At 44.5% G+C, this 20,313-nt stretch overlaps 1 protein-coding gene across 1 annotated transcript in view; it reads left to right on the forward strand.

The window, feature by feature from the left end:
• The window catches only part of LOC115092784 (sialic acid synthase-like), a 96,068-nt gene extending 81,012 nt beyond the window's left edge, over window positions 1–15,056 (forward strand). The window contains exons 5-6 of the mRNA XM_029604101.1: window positions 11,785–12,051; window positions 14,601–15,056. Coding sequence (XP_029459961.1) covers window positions 11,785–12,051; window positions 14,601–14,813 — 480 coding nt within the window. The 3' untranslated portion in view covers window positions 14,814–15,056. The remainder of the gene's footprint in view (window positions 1–11,784; window positions 12,052–14,600) is intronic.
• The last annotated feature ends 5,257 nt before the right edge of the window (window positions 15,057–20,313 follow it).

Here is a 20,313-nt window from a genome sequence, read left to right on the forward strand (position 1 = left end):
GACTAGAATGAGTTTATTTATTAAATCTTGATATCAGTTTAGCTCTGGAGCAAAAACTGCACATTGCACCTGCTGTTTCCTCTGATAATTAAAGTTTGCACATTTTTCATGTTTGTGACATCTAGGTACAGCATGTATGTGTTATGTAGCCAGAGGAGAGTGTGGACCTCTTGCCTGAGGGGGAGTTGGTACTACCTGCGGGGGCGAACCCCCACAGGTCCCCACCGTCGGGAGGCAAGGCTGACTAAAGCAAGGGCCGGCTTCACCAATACCAGCCCCATTCCCTGCAGGTTGAGCTTTTGGGTGCGTGGGGCCGGCTGGTCTTAGGTGGGCACTTGTGAAGATGATGTGATAGCCGAGGTCAGAAGCCAGAGAGTTGCCGATAGCCAGTCCAGAGTCAGAAGCTAGAGAATCGCCGATAGCCAATCCAAGTCAGAAGCCAGAGAGTCACCGATATCCAATCCAAGTCAGAAGCCACAAGATCCGTCCGTGAAACCAAGGGAAGGAGCAGGACCAGGAACAAGGCTTGGAAGCAGAAACAGGACTCGGAAGGCAGGAACAGGACTCAGAGCACCAAGAAGCACAGAAGACCTCACCTAAGGTGAGCAGACTCGTTGCCAAGTGAAGGAACTGGAGGAGGAAGTTCCCTTAAGTAGTCCCATGCTTTAGATGTCATCTGGAGGGCTGGACTAATTTTGGTGCAGCTGGCCCTTTAAAAGAATGCTGTAGGCGTGGCCATGCGCCTAAGGAGGGCCCTTCCCAGAGAGGATTGTCGGAGGCCTCGTCCTGCAGCCTAGTGCCGCGAAGAGATGGCCAGGGGTAGATCTCCCTGCTGCGGAGGCCGCCCGAACTTCAAACGCCGAAGGAGGTAGGGGGAGCCGTACCCACCCATTTAGGGTGCCTCGACGGGGGTTTTGGTTTGGATGGATGGGTCCGGTGGAACTGAGTGAGGAGACCTTTGTCCAGGATTTTGGCGATTGGTTCCCAAGAATTTTCCTCAGTTCTGAAACCTTCCCAAACCAGAAGATACTCCCACTTCGTCTTGCGTTTCCTGACATCCAGAACCTCCCGGACTTGATAGGTGGAGTCATCTTCAGAGGAAAGAGGTTGCAGCTCAGGTGGAATCCAAGCTGGCCATGTCAACACCACCAGTTTTAAGAGCGACACATGGAAGGTGTTGTGGATCTGGAGTGAGGACGAAAGTTGAAGTTGATAGGACACGGAGCCTATGCAGTGTAGTATCGAGAAGGGACCGATGAAGCGGGGAGCGAGACGCATCGATGGTAGTTTCAGGCGGATAAACCACATACTCAACTAGATCTTCTGGCCGGGTCGGAGAGATGGATTGGTCTTCGATGTAGGTCCGCAAACGTTTTGGCCGCTTCGCTGGCTTTGTGCAGGGTTTGCTGGGTGACCATCCAGAGTCGGTGTACTTCCTCGGCAGACAGCTGGATGGCCGGTGAAGGGAATGGTCACAGGGACGGGTAGCGGTGGGAGGGGTTGCTTGCCGTATACTAGCTGAAAGGGCAAAGAGCCGGTGGCGGCAGATGGGTGGGAGTTGAGGGCGAACTCAGCCCAAGGTAGTAGATCCACCCAATTGTCCTGTGGGATATTCACGTAAGCCCGCAAAAACTGCTTGAGGATTCGGTTGGTTCTTTCCGTTTGGCCGTTGGTTTATGGATGGTAGGCAGATGTAAAGTCCAGGGTCATATCGAATTTCTGACAGAGGGATTAAGAACATAAGAACATAAGAAAATGCCATACTGGGTCAGACCAAGGGTCCATCAAGCCCAGCATCCTGTTTCCAACAGTGGCCAATCCAGGCCATAAGAACCTGGCAAGTACCCAAAAACTAAGTCTATTCCATGTAACCATTGCTAATGGCAGTGGCTATTCTCTAAGTGAACTTAATAGCAGCTAATGGACTTCTTCTCCAAGAACTTATCCAATCCTTTTTTAAACACAGCTATACTAACTGCATGAACCACATTCTCTGGCAACAAATTCCAGAGTTTAATTGTGCGTTGAGTAAAAAAGAACTTTCTCCGATTAGTTTTAAATGTGCCCCATGCTAACTTCATGGAGTGCCCCCTAGTCTTTCTACTATCCGAAAGAGTAAATAACCGATTCACATCTACCCGTTCTAGACCTCTCATGATTTTAAACACCTCTATCATATCCCCCCTCAGTCGTCTCTTCTCCAAGCTAAAAAGTCCTAACCTCTTTAGTCTTTCCTCATAGGGGAGTTGTTCCATTCCCCTTATCATTTTGGTAGCCCTTCTCTGTACCTTCTCCATCGCAATTATATCTTTTTTGAGATGCGGCGACCAAAATTGTACACAGTATTCAAGGTGCGGTCTCACCATGGAGCGATACAGAGGCATTATGACATTTTCCGTTTTATTCATCATTCCTTTTCTAATAATTCCCAACATTCTGTTTGCTTTTTTGACTGCCGCAGCACACTGCACTGACGATTTCAATGTGTTATCCACTATGACACCTAGATCTCTTTCTTGGGTTGTAGCACCTAATATGGAACCCAACATTGTGTAATTATAGCATGGGTTATTTTTCCCTATATGCATCACCTTGCACTTATCCACATTAAATGTCATCTGCCATTTGGATGCCCAATTTTAGTATTGCTTCAATATCCGAAGCAGTAGACGTTTTAAAGTTTGAGATTGTGGGTGAATCATTTTGGGAGTTTGTAAGTGCCGGGGTTGTTGGCTGATGTGGATGTGTAAAACGAACCATGATATTTGATATCTTGTCCTGGAAATAGGAGGCTAATTTCTCACATTTATTTTCGCCTTCATATTCAGTGTAGATGTTAGTTGTGGGGGAGATTAGATTAGAAACGTATTGGAAGAGGGCACGTGGATTAAACTGGTATTGATGAATTTTTGTTGAGTAAAAGTTTTTCTTAGCTTCGTCGGTTGATTTACGGTACTTGTGGAGTAGTGATCTGTATTTTTGCTGCTGAGTTGAGTCTTGGTTTTTGATCCATTTTTTTCCATTTTACGAATCTCACGTTTCATATTTCTGAGGTCAGTAGTGTACCAAGGTTTCTTGTTCTTCTTCTCCGTGTTGATGGGATTCATGGGACCGGCGGATTCCAACCGTTGATTCGGATTATCAACCGCTGAGGCAAGAGAATCCAGGACCTTCTGATGCTCCCGGATCTTTTGAGCAATGCCTGGAATGGCTTGGAGTGCCGAAGCCTCTGCCGGGTCCATGGACTTGGCAATCTGTTATGTAGCCAGAGGAGAGTGTGGACCCCTTGCCCAAGGGGGAGTTGGTGCTACCTGCGGGGGCGAACCCGCACAGATCCCCACCGTCGGAAGCTGAGGCTGACTGAAGCAAGGGCAAGGGCTTTACCAATACCAGCCCTGTTCCCCGTGGGTTGAGCCTTTGGGTGCGTGGGGCCGGCTGGTCTTAGGTGGGCCACACACACCCTCATGCCCATGAGTTAAGATAATAACAGCTTATTCTTCTATCTCGTGTCTCAATGATATATCCATCTACAATAAAATGGCAAATACTGTACACTCAAACCTTAGCAACTATGTTTATGGAACATACATGAACAAAAAAATCCTGAGCTTGGAACATTTTTAGGAATTAAGAAGAATATGTCACAGTGACCAGAGACATTTTAGTACCATTCAACAAGTAACATGCATCGTTTACACTTTGCTTAAGATTTTTGGCCTTTCAGTATAATTTAGCCTGGATTCCATCTCTGAATTGTAATTTCAGTGATTTTTCACTTATAATTGCTGTTAACCCTTTCAGACCGTCAATTGCTGTTAACCCTTTCAGACCGTCAATAAGCCACACATCCTTTGAGGCTACTTTATGACGGTTGCTAGATAGATCCATTTATGAGTTCTTTTTCAGCTGAAATTTTCACAATTTGAAGTATTCTGTTTTTCAGCTGCACCTTTGGGTTATATTGATTTTCAACCCTTTCAGACCGGCATGAATTACTACATTCCCAAACTGTTCCTAGCTTCTGACATTCAGAGACCTTTCTAAGTTCTTTGTTGTGTGACACAGTGATGAAACTTCACTTCATCATATGGGACAAAAATATTGGACCCTCATCTTGGAGGTGGTCTACATCTAAATTGTGTTGCCATGGATGTGAGCCCTTGTGCTATGGTGTGGTTAACGCAGCCTAGCAAGCATACCTACTAGACCCACACCAATAACTGGTGGACTCGCTCTTGCTAGGACTGGAGTTGGGGTTTTACCTATATCAGCCTTATTAACCACAAGTTGAGCCTTTGGATTCCAGGGGCTGGCAGGCCTTAGGCGGGAGTCCAGCAAGAAGTGGTTAGACAAATTCAAGACACGGGAAGAGGTCAGGGTTGGCAGCAAGCAATCAATATCTGGGTTTAGGTCACGGTCTGGAAGTCCAAAGGAGAAGTTGGTATCTGAGGCAGCATTCAGAACCAGGACTCAGGCAGAGACAGATGGACACAACAAGACAAGGCACAGTGGTCCAAGGCAAGGCAGGATCCAACAGGGTTAGGCAGGACAAGCCATGGGGAGGCAAGACAAGAACCAGAGGCAAGGCAAAGCAAGGAAGACAACAGGCAAGGAAGGAGACAAGCAAGGCAGGTACAGAAACAAGGAGGCTGGAGGACCGATATTTGAAGTCTAGAGCTACAGAAGGTTTAGCCAGAGTCCATGGAGCAGCATGTTGCTGGAGGCTATGCCAGAGTTGGTTCAGATCAAAGGTGAGGAGCAATACAGTACTCCCCTTCTTAAGCCTCTTCCCCAGCCCCTTAGGTTTGGCTTGTTCTTCATATTTGGTGTTTTCTTGAGAAGCCACATCATAATTAAGTAAAATCCACTACTTGTTCACTTTCTAAGATTCTAAAACATTTAAACCCAGCTGGGCTGGGCTTCTCCCGGAGCAGCAAGGCTGGGCTGAGCTCTTCCCAAATAGCTGGACAAGGATTCCTCTGATATTACTGGCTAGACCAGGCTCCTGCTGGAGTGTACTATCTGGACTGGGCTTTTCCCAGAGCAAACTGTCTGGGAATGCCAGTTCTTACAAGTGATGGCGGTAATGCCCTGGAAATTCATACACGACCTTCCCAAGACCTTCCCAATAAGAAGTTAGTGGTGCAATTCTATGACCTATGAGGCGGTATGGTCTCAACATGGCTTTTACAGATAATGGTAGTGAAGGCGATGCCTTCGGGTGGGCATCCTTGAGGCACTGGGATGGGTGTCCAAGCCATGTTCAGTGGTGGCACAGCTGTGAGGAGGTATTCCTGTTGCCATCTGAGTGTTATGACAGTGTTATGCATCATACACCAGGGTAAGCCCAAAATAATTGGGTTTACTGCCTGGGAAGGACAAAAAAATATAATCTTCTCCTGATGTGATGCTCCTATTTGAAAGGACAGAGGGGCCATTGCCATATGATCTGGGAGAGATTTCCCATATATAGATGATATCCTCACAGGAGATATAAATGGAACTACAGGCAGGTTATACTGACGCCCCAAGCTTCTTCAATGAAACTGCCTGCAGATCTAGAATCCAAGAAAGCTTCCGTGATACATTCTCATGTGTCAGAGCTGAGGCGGAGTGGACCTAGCAATTGTAGAGAGGAGGGAGAGTGACCAAGGGTGGCCTCTCTGACCAAACCTAGATTCATGAGTCCCAACTTCTTGGGACACTGTATGGTGTAGTGCCCTTGGTTGGTACAATACAGGCACAATTGAGACATTGGAGCCTCTGTTTCTCTTCAGTTGTCAGCCTAGCTCTCCAGAGCTGCATGGCTTCCTCAGCAGTAGAAGTGGTTGCAAGTTCCTTGTCAGGAGGCATTGGTAAGCACTGGAGTTGGGGAGCCATTTGCAAGTGTTGACAATTGGAGTCTCGTTCTCTCTCTCACTCTTGGATGCAGATATCAGTCTCAACACCGCGAGTGATGAGGTCATCCACGCTTGTTGGTAACTCTTTTCCCATGTGGTCAGTCAGGCCTTGCCAAAAGATGGCCACTAAGCTCTCCTCATTTCATCTGAGTTCGGTGGCCAATGTTCTAAACTGGATGACATAGCTGCCGACGGTTCCCTGCTTTAGATGAAGAAATTCTGTGACCTCAGAGGAAGAGCATCCAGGCTTATCAAAGATTCGGTGGAACTGCTTGAGAAACTCTTCCAAGTTCCCCATGAGGGGTTCATTTCACTCCCAAAGAGGAGATGCCCAGGCTAGGGCCAGACCAGCAAGCAAGGATCGCATAAATGTTACATTGGACTAGTCAGATGGAAAGCTTGTTGCTTGAAACTCAAAATGCGTGAAGCACTGGTCAATAAACTGACAGCAGGTCTTGGGATTTCCATAATACCCACACAGGGCATCATATGGAGAATAGAGGCTGGCATAGGTGCTGGCGCAGGTGAGGCCAATACCAAAGGGACAGACTGTGGGCTTGGTTGTGGAGCAGGTCTTCACATGCAGCCAGCCTTGGAGTAATCCAGCAAGTTGCAGCAACTGCTCTTGTCGCTGCTGTATCATATTGCTATAATTCCAATTGGAAAAAGAAATTGGTTCCATATAAACTTTTCCTACTGCTACTTCTTCTCTGCATATTTCAGTTATCAGACAACATAAGAACATAAGAAATTGCCATATTGGGTCAGACCAAGGATCCAGCAAGCCCAGCATCCTGATTCCAACAGTGGCCAATCCAGGCCATAAGAACCTGGCAAGTGTCCAAAACTAAGTCTATTCCGTATTCAAGGTGCGGTCTCACCATGGAGCGATACAGAGGCATTATGACATTTTCTGTTTTATTTATTCACCATTCCCTTCCTAATAATTCCTAACATTCTGTTTGCTTTTTTGACTGCCGCAGCACACTGAACCGATGATTTCAATGTGTTATCCACTATGACGCCTAGATCTCTTTCTTGGGTTGTAGCACCTATTAATGAACCTAACATTGTGTAACTATAGCATGGGTTATTAAGAACATAAGAACATAAGAATATGCCATACTGGGTCAGACCAAGGGTCCATCAAGCCCAGCATCCTGTTTCCAACAGTGGCCAATCCAGGCCATAAGAACCTGGCAAGTACCCAAAAACTAAGTCTATCCCATGTTACCGTTGCTAATAATAGAGGTAGTTATTATATAAGTCAACTTAATTAATAGCAGGTAATGGACTTCTCGTCCAAGAACTTATCCAATCCTTTTTTAAACACAGCTATTCTAACTGCACTAACCACATCCTCTGGCAACAAATTCCAGAGTTTAATTGTGTACTGAGTGAAAAAGAACTTTCTCCGATTAGTTTTAAATGTGCCACATGCTAACTTCATGGAATGCCCCCTAGTCCTTCTATTATTCGAAAGTGTAAATAACCGAGTCACATTTACTCATTCAAGACCTCTCATGATCTTAAAGACCTCTATCATATCCCCCCTCAGCCGTCTCTTCTCCAAGCTGAACAGCCCTAACCTCTTCAGCCTTTCCTCATAGGGGAGCTGTTCCATCCCCTTTATCATTTTGGTTGCTCTTCTCTGTACCTTCTCCATCGCAACTATATCTTTTTTGAGATGCGGCAACCAGAATTGTACACAGTATTCAAGGTGTGGTCTCACCATGGAGCGATATAGAGGCATTTTGCCATTTTTCGTTTTATTAACCATTCCCTTCTTAATAATTCCTAACATTCTGTTTGCTTTTTTGATTGCTGCAGCACACTGAGCTGACGGTTTTAAAGTATTATCCACTATGATGCCTAGATCTTTTTCCTGGGTGGTAGCTCCTAATATGGAACCTAACATCATGTAACTACAGCAAGGGTTATTTTTCCCTATATGCACTTGTCCACATTAAATTTCATCTGCCATTTGGATGCCCAATCTTCCAGTCTTGCAAGGTCCTCCTGCAATGTATCACAGTCTGCTTGTGATTTAATTATTCTGAATAATTTTGTATCATCAGCAAATTTGATAACCTCACTCGTCGTATTCCTTTCCAGATCATTTATATATATATTGAAAAGCACCAGTCCAAGTACAGATGCCTGGGGCACTCCACTGTTTACCCTTTTCCACTGAGAAAATTGACCATTTAATCCTACTCTCTGTTTCCTGTCTTTTAACCAGTTTGTAATCCACGAAAGGACATCGCCTCCTATCCCATGACTTTTTAGTTTTCATAGAAGCCTCTCATGAGGGACTTTGTCAAACGCCTTCTGAAAATCCAAATACACTACATCTACCGGTTCACCTTTATCCACGTTTATTAACCCCTTCAAAAAAATGAAGCAGGTTTGTTAGGCAAGACTTCCCTTGGGTAAATCCATGTTGACTGTGTTCCATTAAACCATGTCTTTCTATATGCTCTACGATTTTGATCTTGAGAACAAAAAATATGCAAAATAAATTCAAGCAAATAATAATAAACAATAACAATATTAAGCAGCACTAGCAATTATATATGGTAATTAAAAATTGTAAGTTATGAATTTACTCAGTAGCCCCCATTTTTATATAGATCTCTAAAATGAAATTCTCCAACGTTAATATAGCAAAAATATTTTCCTAAAAACTTAATACATGATAGGGATAAAGACTGGATGGTAACATTTTGGAAAATGGCATCAGCTGGCCAGGAGCCTATGGGGCACTCCAGGCCCTACTAAACTACCAGGGGCCCTGCTAGGCTACCAGGGATAACCTGGATCACCAGGTATGGCTGAGATGGGGTGCACCAAGGTGAGTTAGGGTGTTGGGAGGAGGCGCTTTTGGAATGATTTGAATCGGAGGGGTTACTCTTTTTGAAAGGGAAAGGGGATTGGGAAGGGTAGCAGGGCATCACTTCACCACAGACAATTCTATTTTTGCATCCTTGTTGAGTAACCTCTACAGGCAGTGAGGAACTAGCCATATTCTTGGGGAGAAATTTTAAACATTGGGTCTGGGTCATTAGGACCGTCATGGCCCTTTAACAAGATGGCAGCTCTAGGCAAAACGGGCCACCATCTCGTGATTTTTCCCCCCCCTTTTCCCATGGTGTTCTTTTCCCATGGATTTTTTTTCACAAGAAAAAATACTGCAGGAAGATGCTGCGCTATTTTACTATGCTGAGGAAAAACACAGCAGGAACACCCCCATGGGGTTTTTCTATGGTCTGTGACATTTTTCCCCTGCCAAGGTAAAATACCATGGCATAGTAAATCTCCTCCTTTGTTTGCAAATTCTCTGAGGTTTCTCTCTCCCCTGATAGGCTGCCATTTACTCTTACTTCCCTTAACCAAGTCAATCATGGATTCTGTATCCATTTCTTCCTTCATTCCTGTTTCATTTTTTTCTCCCCTCTGTCTTTCCTCTCATTCTGTCAACCCCAGTCCCATTTCTTTCTTTCTTCCTCGCAGTCATTCTATTCACTTTTTTAGTGCAGCTCTCCTCCCCTCTTTCTCTGTCAGGCCATTGACAGAGGATGTGGCAGTAGTGGGAAATTTTCTCACCGCTGTGATCATCCTGCTTTCTCCTGCTTTCCTGGAGAAGATGTGAATAGTGGCAGCTGGTTCTAGTAGCCGGAGAGAGAAGAAGCCTGTGTCCTGTATCCTAGCAGCATTTGGCAGCAGATACCTGACGTCCCCTATGGGGGCATACCTGGGAGCCCAAGCTGATAGAAGTGACTTTTTATGGTGTGTTCTGAAGAAGGTAAAGGAATGGATTGTCAGCTAGCCCAGCTGAAATCCCAAAGGTACCAATCTGTTGCCAGGATCTGGAAGGGAGATAAGAGAGCGAGGTACCCCTCTGGTTCTCATCTGAGGAGAAAGTAGAGTGCAACAATGATCAGGTATTGGAACTAAAGACACAATAGGGTGTCACCAGTCGAAAGATGACCTAAGTTCCAGCAGGGAAGTGAGGACAACCCAGGAAAGTAGCAGATACGGATCAGAAACCTTATTTGTGAAATTGTATCTTATGGATGCAATGAGAAAATACACCATGTGCTAGATTGTTTGTATTGAAGATGTTTTGCAGTAAATCATTTTGTTTTAGAACACTGTATGAAGACTCTTCATTGGAGTTTAGAAGTTAAATCTAATTAATTGGGCGCTGAATATAATCCTCCACCCCACTAAGACTGAGAGATTGAGTCAGGCCTCAGTTTGGTATTGAGTACTGTCCCCTGTTCTAAGAAGTGCCCAGAAGGAGGGTTGCATGTGTCTATGGGAAAATGTCTTAATGAAACATGCCCTAAACAGCTATTTGCCTCTGGATTTTTTTTCAATTAAGGAAGGATGCAGCAGTTCAGAACCTATCTGGGCTGGGAACATTGAGTGATAGGAGCATGAGAAGGGTTGTGGTCAATCTATCTCATAAGTATGTCCTTTATAGATGTGTAACCCTTGCTTGGTGGTTGACTTAGAGTACAGGGGTTCAAGGTGTGTGTGTGTGTGGGGGGGGTTCTCAGGGCTACTTTCCAGTTCTCTCTCCCTCTCGTACAGTCTGTAGGATCCTGGGACCAGGTTCTTTTGCAGTGGAGGGGATCAATCTACCAAGGTGCAAAGTATCAGGGGATGTGAGCATATCTGTCCACTTTCACTATTAAGGGATATGAGCACCAACATAATACTCTGGAGGCTCAGTTGAGGGTCCAAAATAATTCTTTACTGCAAAAAGTTCTTAAATGGCAAAGTGGCACAGTTTATATCCATTTTTGGTACAACAGATAAAAATCATAGGTCTCCACTCTTTTTTCTATCTGTGCAAGAGTCTCTCAGTATCTGGGCCAGGGAAAACTCTCACTTACCAGGCACTGGACAAGTAAAGCTTCCCTGGTGGACAAGGGTATCCTAGATGGGTGGAAAAAAAAATCCCCCTGTAAAATACTGGCAAATAAAAAATGTCTCCTCCTTTGCACAATCTCCCAAAGGTACCTCTCTACCAGGGTGCGGACTCTAGATGGGGGTCCTCATATGTATCAAAAACGTTTTACTCGCAGTCCCCTCTTCAGATGACAAAACAAGATCTTTATTAGGAAAGGTCCAGATAACAGGGAACACAGCATCTCTCTACAAGGTCCCCTCTTCAGGGTAGGAAGGATGGCAGCAAACTTCCTCGCCAATAATTCAAGGTTAAAGTCTTCACAAAAATGGGAAAATGTGAAATCTTCCTGCAGTGAGTCACCCCTGATCCAACCCACAGTTTGTGGGGTGTAGAGAAGTAAAATCTTCCCTTCCTCTAATCTAACTTAGATATTACATTCCCCCAAATCCTCCAACCAAGGTACCAGGGCTTTCACAGGAAGGAAACCTCAAATGAATAAGTAAAAAAATCAGCAACCAAACTTATGGAAGCAGCACTCAGAAGATACTGGTCCCCTTCCTACTCCTGAAGGCATTCTGGCCTTGAGGCCTAGCACCAAAAGCAGGGGAACAAACTCTAACTGAAGTAAACACTCCTACCTATATCCGCTCTCTAATTCAACAAGCCACACCTTGCCATGCTGCAGGGGCTAGCCATTCCAGCAACCTCAGTGGAGGAGCTGCTCCAAAATGGTGCACCCCTTCTCTACTCCCTCTTCCTATCCTAGCTCACAAAAGGATTTGAAATAGGGCAATCAATCTAATTTGAAGTATGCCAAATATTTTGCAAAAGTGATATTTTTTTAGGTGAAATGTCATTTTAATTTTACCCTAAAAAAAATCCAATAGAAATGTTTTTCAATGATGTCTATCAAGCCCACATAGGTATATGTTACTATCTTACTTGGTATGTATTTTTTTGAAGGCATATCAGTCTGCATTTCCTGATATTCCGATTGGATACTCTGGTCATGAAACTGGAATCTCTGTTTCAATAGCTGCTGTAGCTATGGGTGCAAAGGTCTTGGAGCGTCATGTTACTTTGAATAAAACCTGGAAAGGAAGTGATCATGAGGCTTCTCTGGAACCAAATGAGTTGGCTGAACTAGTGAGATCAATCCGCACAGTGGAGAAAGCTAGGGGATCTTCAATCAAACGGCTCCTGCCCTGTGAAATTTCCTGTAAAGACAAGGTAATTTTTCCTGTAGTGTGTGTACTTAGCAGAAAAATAGGTCAACAAATTCTTCAGCGAATAGCTCTGCATGTAATAAACAATATGACTTAGAAACATAATATAAGCAATGTGGATTGGGCCCCCCCCCCCGGTCTCAGGCACTTATAAGCAAAGCTGCAAAGGCATGTGCAGAAAGAGGAGGAAATGTGGGTGGGCTCTGGGTGGGAGTTTAGACTGCCTCAATGGGCATGCAAGAGATGGCCTGCTAAAGCGAGAGTCTCCAGTTCAATGCCGGAGACTTGGCTGTCCTGTCATTGGAGCCTGTCCATTTCCTCGCCAGTATGAAACCTCTCTGCCTTGTGCATTTTGAGGTGTGGAGCAATGCTGAAAGTCTCTCTGAGATGTGTGACAGCTTTATTTGAGAAGACCTGTTTGTGGTACGAATATGTTTTTGTGTGGAAGAACTTGTGTAAAATGTGTGTTAGCTGGGTTTTGTCTTGGCAAAGGGAAGTATAATCAAATGTGTTCATCCCTGAGGGCTTGTGGGTCCTTTCCTGCCCATGGTCTTCAGTTTGCAGGCCCCCTTTTTGCAATTAGCTAAGCCTTCTCAGAAGCATGCTCACACTATTTAGCTTGCCCTCACTAACCACTAGATTCATCAAAATGTGTTACTAATGCATTGATAACATAAAGGGGTGTTTTTAGGGGAATTTTAGAATTATCACATCATGTGGTAAACTTATCACACCCTGCTATAATTCCTGTTTTTGCATGAGAGAGAGAGAGACATATAGACTATCTATAAGGCCCTCCTATTAATCAAGTATTTATATCTCAATAGGAGGTGCCATCTAATAGCTTGAGGTGAGGTGCTGGTGATGGTTTAGTGTTTAGGAGCCTGTTTCTGATAGAGATGTGCATTCGGGTGCCTGATCGTTTCCGCTTTCGGTTACGTGTAGCCGCGGGAAAAGTTCGTATTCCCACGGATCAGCATTTTTTTTTTCATATAGAATCGTTTTCGGTTTAGCATGCCATCCATTGCTCCTACCATGTGACAGGGGCCAGCCATTGGCACCGATAGCCCCTGTCACATGGTAAAGGCAAAGGGCCACTGGCGCCATTTTGTTTACTGGCAGCCGATGGCCTGAGAATGGGAGATCGCTCCCGGGACCCCCACTGGACCACCATGGACTTAGGCAAGTTTTGGGGGGGGGGGGGGTGGTCGGGAGGGTGGGGGATTGTAAATAATTAGATATGAAGGGTTGGGGTGGGTTTGGGGATTTTATTTTTCCTGTGTGCCCTTCCCCCCCAAAAAAACAATAAGAAAACCACATGAAATTTCGTGAGGTTTACCTATCATTTTCAGGGACCCTCGATACATGATGAATTATGAAATATCATACGATATTTTAATTCATCATAAAAATGATGCACATCCCTAGTTTCTGATGTAGAGTGAGATGTACGAACAGCACAGTACACCTTGGTGAAGATTTGACATCATTTGGAGTGAAAAAAGTCTCACAAAGATGCCATTTCTACTATGTTCTCACCCTAGCTTGATGGACTGTATAAGAAGGTACCATCATGCTAGGGCGAGATAGCATAGTACAAAAGGCCAGAGGTTCTCTCTTTCTCTCTCTTCCCAGCACAAAATGCAATTCTAAAAATTTTTCGCAGTTGCGAAATACCCATTTCAGGAGGCTGAACAGAACCAGTGAAAACAAAGTTTATTCAAGTTAAAACCCAGGGTGTAAAAAGCACACTCTTATTCAAGGGCTTGAAAATATAAATACAAATTCAAATCAAATAAATGTGTATGTATATATATGTATATAAAACCTCACAAATAAAATAGCACAGTTTGTGAGGTTTGTTAATCCGGTTTTTCTTAAATAACATCTTTGGCAGTCTTCTTACAATTAAAGAATGTTATTATCGAGAGGAGTAAAGGAAAAGAAACTCAGAAAAGTAATTTTAAAAACTCTACATAGTCATTTTCTGAGGTACTGGAATCAGATCTCCACCAGCTGCCTGTAAAGTAGCAAAGAAAAGATGCCAGTCCAATGTTTCTTTGTTCTAACCTAAACTTTATACCATTCTTATCTCTGTCATGCCCATTTCCCCTTTGCCCTTATTTGGTATTACTTTTCGCAGTTTCTCTGGTATCTTTAACATTCCTGAGCCCTGAGCACACGTCACCTCAGTGTTTTGGTATTTACAAGTCATTTAGCATATATATAGAATCTCTTGATATGATTGGGGTTAAAAGGCCTTAGACCCATGTATAGGAAATGATAGAAAATAGTAAAGGCTAAAATCAAAGGTACTGTAAAAAACAATTAGAATCAAAGGCTTTGCATATAGGTTATTTCCTGAGACTTTGAACTGCATCTGGGTCTTATTCCTCAGGTTTTATATACACATATGTACATACACATATATTAGATTTTGATTTGTTATTGTTTTTAGCAGATGAGGGCCTTGAGGTGCCTGCTAAAGTTTATTGCATAGACCCCCATCTCATATGCTAACAAATCATATGCTTTATGCTCTGTTTTCTATAGCTGGGCAAGTCGGTGGTGGCAAAAGTGAAGATCCCTGCAGGCACTGTGCTAACTCTCAACATGCTGGCAGTAAAAGTGGCAGAACCAAAAGGATTCCCCCCTGATGAAATCTATGACCTTGTGGGCAAGAAGATCATGAAGGATATTGGAGAGGATGAAACTGTTACAGAAGATGTAGTGCAACACTACAGCACCAAAACACAATGTCCATAAAACTGTAGCATGAAGGGAAGAAGACCAAAAATTAGAAATGGGAAAATAAAATCATGTAACAAGAATTTAGCAATAATAGAGGTTCTGGGCAGAATTGAAATATTGGCATTTTTTTGTCTAGATTAAGTTATTCAGCATTGTGGGACAGTTTCTTATGCCAAATATGCTTATAGTAAATATTAATATTTGTATAGCACTTAGCAAAACAACATAATATGCTGCTACAGTAAGTCTGAATACGTTTTTCCCCCATAGATAAGCAGGTTGAATTAGCCATGTTGTCTGGAGACGTTCCTCTGGTCATAAGAACATAAGAACATGCCATACTGTGTCAGACCAAGGGTCCATCAAGCCCAGCATCCTGTTTCCAACAGTGGCCAATCCAGGCTATAAGAACCTGGCAAGTACCCAAAAACTAAGTCTATTCCATGTTACCGTTGCTAGTAATAGCAATGGCTATTTTCTAAGTCAACTTAATTAATAGCAGGTAATGGACTTCTCCTCCAAGAACTTATCCAATCCTTTCTTAAACACAGCTATACTAACTGCACTAACCACATCCTCTGGCAACAAATTCCAGAGTTTAATTGTGCGTTGAGTAAAAAAGAACTTTCTCCGATTAGTTTTAAATGTGCCACATGCTAACTTCATGGAGTGCCCCCTAGTCTTTCTATTATCTGAAAGAGTAAATAACCAATTCACATCTACCCGTTCTAGACCTCTCGTGATTTTAAATACCTCTATCATATCCCCCCTCAGCCGTCTCTTCTCCAAGCTGAAAAGTCCTAACCTCTTTAGTCTTTCCTCATAGGGGAGCTGTTCCATTCCCCTTATCATTTTGGTAGCCCTTCTCTGTACCTTCTCCATCGCAATTATATCTTTTTTGAGATGCGGCGACCAGAATTGTACACAGTATTCAAGGTGCGGTCTCACCATGGAGCGATATAGAGGCATTTTGACATTTTTCGTTTTATTAACCATTCCCTTCCTAATAATACCTCAGCCAGGATCACCACAGGAGCCATTGCGGCAAAGCAGCTTGCTTGGTTATGAGCGAGCTCAATCCGGGAAGATGTCCATGAAAAGCTCACTGATCTTCCCTGCTTCCCGGACAATCTATTCGGAGACAAGCTGAAAGAGACAGTGGTGCAACTGAAAGAGCAAAGCATGACAATCCAGTCCCTGACATCCCCGAGAGATAGAGAGATGTCAAGGAGATACTACCATACCTCCGGGAGGTCGCACACATACCCCACCTTTCATCAGCCTGTGTACCAGCCCCCAAGGGGAGCACAGCCGCAGTAGCCACCGAACCAGAATCTACAGTGCAGCACGCACCCTCTGTGGGGACCCGCGGACCAAAACAATCAGAAGAAGCAGTCAGGGTTTTAATTATGCCCCACTTACCCCAGCCGCTAGCAGTAGGGGGCAGAATATCCCATTTCTACCATGCTTCAGAGAGGATTACTACCGACTGCTGGGTGCTCCGAATTGTCAAGGAAGGATACACTTTGAATTTCAGCAATACACCAACACTTCCACGGCCCCTACGACCGAGAGTAATTGGGATGCGCAACGAGAGGGCCCTGGAGGAGGAGGTGGCCAGACTGCTTCAACAGAACTGCATCCGCTATGTCCTGGCCACCCAGAGGCAGCAAGGATTCTACTCCCCTTACTTCCTTATCCCCAAGATATCGGGGAGCTTCTATCCCATCCTGGACCTGAGGGCGCTAAACAAGTTCATCTGCAGAGAAAAATTCAAGATGACCACCCTCAAGACCATCCTCCCTTTCTTACAGCCCAGCAACTGGATTATTTATTTATTTATTTAGAGTTTCTTCTATACCGATAGCCGTTTGCACATCGTATTGGTTTACAGACAAGGCAGAACTTTTGGGCATGGCCCTTACATAGAACAATTAATTGCATAAGAGAAAGAAACAATATAGAACATCAAGAAGTTGAGAAGGGGGGACTGTGACAACTGGGTATCTTAGGCAGATAAACTGGGTATCTTAGGCAGATAAAAGGAAAAGTAAGATAACTATGTTACAAAATACAAGAGACTATATTACAATGTACATAGAGTGATGGATATTCCAATTCAGGGCTAGTGGTCATTTGCAATGAGCCTAACATAGAATGACTGAGCTGAAATGCTGCTTACGTAAGGTTTAGGAGTGGAAATTGTAAGATGCTGGTTACATCAGAAATTATGTGGAGAGGATCTAGGAGAAACACAAGGGGTAATAACAAGCACAATAGGGTGGGAAAGGTAATCGAGCATATATGGCTCCTGAGGTGACTGAAAGGAAAAAGGGAGGGTGAGGAAGCATAAAGTTGGAGGGAGGGAGAGGCATTTGCGAGAATACATATAATTGAATAGCCAGCAGTTAAGTATTTTTAGTGGAGAGGGAAGATAGTGCAGGATAGGCCTGAAGGAACAACCATGTTTTTAATTTTTTTTTAAATTTAGGAGTAGAGGTCTCTGTGCGTAAATCAGGAGGTAGGGAATTCCATAGAGTAGGGCCAGCAAGGGAAAAGGCCCTGTTCAGAGTAGAGATAAGTTTGATGTGTTTGATTGAGGGTGTGCAGAGATTTCCTTGTAGGGCAGGGTGAGTGGGTCTTGTTGTCGAGCGAGGAAGGAGAGGAGGGTTGATCCAGTGGAGGTTTTCATTTGTAAGGCTTTTATGGATGAGGGAAAGTGCTTTGTACAGTATTCGTGATTGTATTGGAAGCCAGTGAAGTTCAATGAGTGTTGGTGTGATGTGGTCTCTTTTTTTGGAGCATGAGAGAGTACGTGCAGTGGCGTTTTGTAAGAGTTGTAAAGGTTTAGTATACGTTGAAGGGAGACCAAGGAGGAGGGCGTTACAGTAGTCTATGTTAGAAAAAAATAATAGACTGAAGAACTGTACGAAAATCAGAGAGGTGAAGTAAAGGTTTGAGCTTTTTAATCGTTTGTAGCTTGAAATAGCAGTCTTTTATGATAGAGTTAATAAAGGATTTAAAAGTTAGTTGGTTATCAATGAGAACACCCAGGTTGCGGGTGTGTGAAGGGAAAGAAGTGGAGGAGTGAGTGAGTGGAATAGGTGGAGAAGGATGTTTGTTAGAAATGATGAGCAGTTCAATTTTTTGGGGGTTGAGAGCGCTAGATTAGTGCACTAGATCTGAAAGATGCGTATGCGCATGTTCCTATCCACCGTGCCTGTTGGCAGTACCTCTGCTTCCAAGTCAGGGAACATCATTTCCAATGCAAGGTGCTCCCCTTTGGACTATCATCCTCCCTCAGGGTTTTCACCATATGCTTGGCAGTGGTGGCTGCCCACCTCAGGAGGCAGGGAGTACAGCTGTTTCCCTACCTCGATAGCTGGTTGTAGTAGCCCCGAGCCAGTCTGCCCTGCAGCGCAGCCTGCAGACCACTACCGACTGCATGGGGGACTTGGTCCTACTGATCAACTACGAGAAGTCGTACTTGCAGCCAACTCAGGATCTGCAGTTCATTGGAGCAGTTATCAATTCGAGAGTTGGCAGGGCTTACTTACTAGAGTCCAGGGCACACACTATAAGGGCCCTGGCAGCGCAACTGCTAGTGACCAGACATGCGCTGGCCAAGCGAGAGTTGATCCTCTTAGGCCACGTGGCAGCGGCAATTCAGGTGGTGCTGAATGCACGCTTGCATATGGGCAGACTACAGTGGAGTCTGAAAGCACAGTGGATACAATATCTGCATCCCTTGTCACGACGAGTGCTAGTCAATGCAAGCATGAGAAAGGATCTTCAGTGGTGGCTGCAGTCCAGAGCACTGACTGAGCCTTCCGGCAGCCTCAGCACCAAGTCTTCTTAACCACGGATGCCTCCCTACGGAGCTGGGGAGCCTACATAGGCCAGAGGTAGACCCAGGAGCAATGATCCCAGCAAGAGAGGGTGCAGTGGATCAGTCTGCTGGAGCTGCAAGTGGTGCGTTTCACTATGTGCACATTCAGCGACATGCTACGAGGGAAATCAATTGTGGTCCATATCAACAATCAGATAGAGATGTTTTACATAAACAAACAAGGAGGGTCCGGTTCTCAGAAACTTTGCCAAGAAGCGGTAACCGTCTGGGCATGGGTGGAGACAGACAGGATCTCTCTCCAGGCAACCTATCTCCCAGGCGTTGGGAACGCCAGAGTGGACAAGTTGAACAGGATGTTCTGGCCCCACGAGAGGGAGCTCGACGAGGGGGTAGCCGACTGAATCTTCCAAGAATGAGGTGGACCAACCATAGTCCTTTTTGTAACAGAAAGCAACAGGAAAGTGCGAGCGTTTTTGTTCAGCAAGCATCACATAGAGCAGGACGACTTCCTCATCTCGTGGAAGCAAGGACTGCTGTATGCTTTTTCGCCCATCCGTCTGATAGCGAGAGTTCTGCAAAAGTGCATCATGGACAGAGCCATCCTCATCCTCATAGCGCTGGCATGGGCCCAGCAGCTGTGGTACACGTGTACCTGGTGCGGCCCTCCATCAGAAAACCACTGCCCCTGGGGCAGGCTGAGAATTTACTATCACAGGAAGGGAGAATCCCTCATCCATCCCACGCGCCCACCGCTTCACCTCACGGCGTGGAGGTTGAAAGGACAGTACTGTTGTATTTGAATCTACCACCACTAATCCAGGAGGTATTGGTGTGCTCCAGGAAGTTGCCCACAAGGAAAAGCTATCAGGCCAAATGGGCCAGATACTCAAACTGGTGAAAAGAGCACAATGTGAATCCCTTCTCCTGCCCGCCAGAACAGCTATTGGAGTACCTTCACTCTCTATACCAAGCAGGATTAGCAACTGCATCAGTCAGAGGACAATTATTTATTTACTTACTTACTAATTTTTTACTATACCGATATTCAAGACAATGTCTTATCGTACCGGTTTACATCAAACAAGGGAAAACCAGATAAACATACGGAGAAAAAGTTACATATAACATGGGGCGAAGAACTCGGAACAAATCGGAAATGTAAACTTATTTTAACATAGGGCTAGAATAAGAGTGAGAATAACTTAAATGGAAATAAATTTAGCGTTAAAAATGATAGACATCAAGTAACTTATCGAGAATACGGGACATGGAAATGGAAACAACAACAAACAAATCTTGAGGATCTCAATAGATGACTGCATTAAGGGTCAGTATTAGTGGCTTGGTGTTATTTGAGGCTTGACCGATTATGGGTAGGCTTGTTCGAATAGCCAAGTCTTCAGTTTCTTTCTAAAGGTGAATAGACATTGTTCCTGGCGAAGCTCTGGTGGGAGTGAATTCCATTGAGCGGGTCCGGCTGTGAAGAATGCACGTTTCCATGTGGAGGGGTGAAGTGTGGATTTGGCGTGGGGTGTATGAAGGGATCATTTATAGGCAGTTCTGATCGGTCTCGTGGAGGAGTGAAGGTTCAACAGGATTTTGAGCTGGAGTGTGTAATTATAGTGGATGGTTTTATGTATGATGGTCAGAGATTTATACAAGATT

The sequence above is a fragment of the Rhinatrema bivittatum genome, chromosome 1 (genome assembly GCF_901001135.1).
Source record: "Rhinatrema bivittatum chromosome 1, aRhiBiv1.1, whole genome shotgun sequence".
NCBI lineage: Eukaryota > Metazoa > Chordata > Amphibia > Gymnophiona > Rhinatrematidae > Rhinatrema > Rhinatrema bivittatum.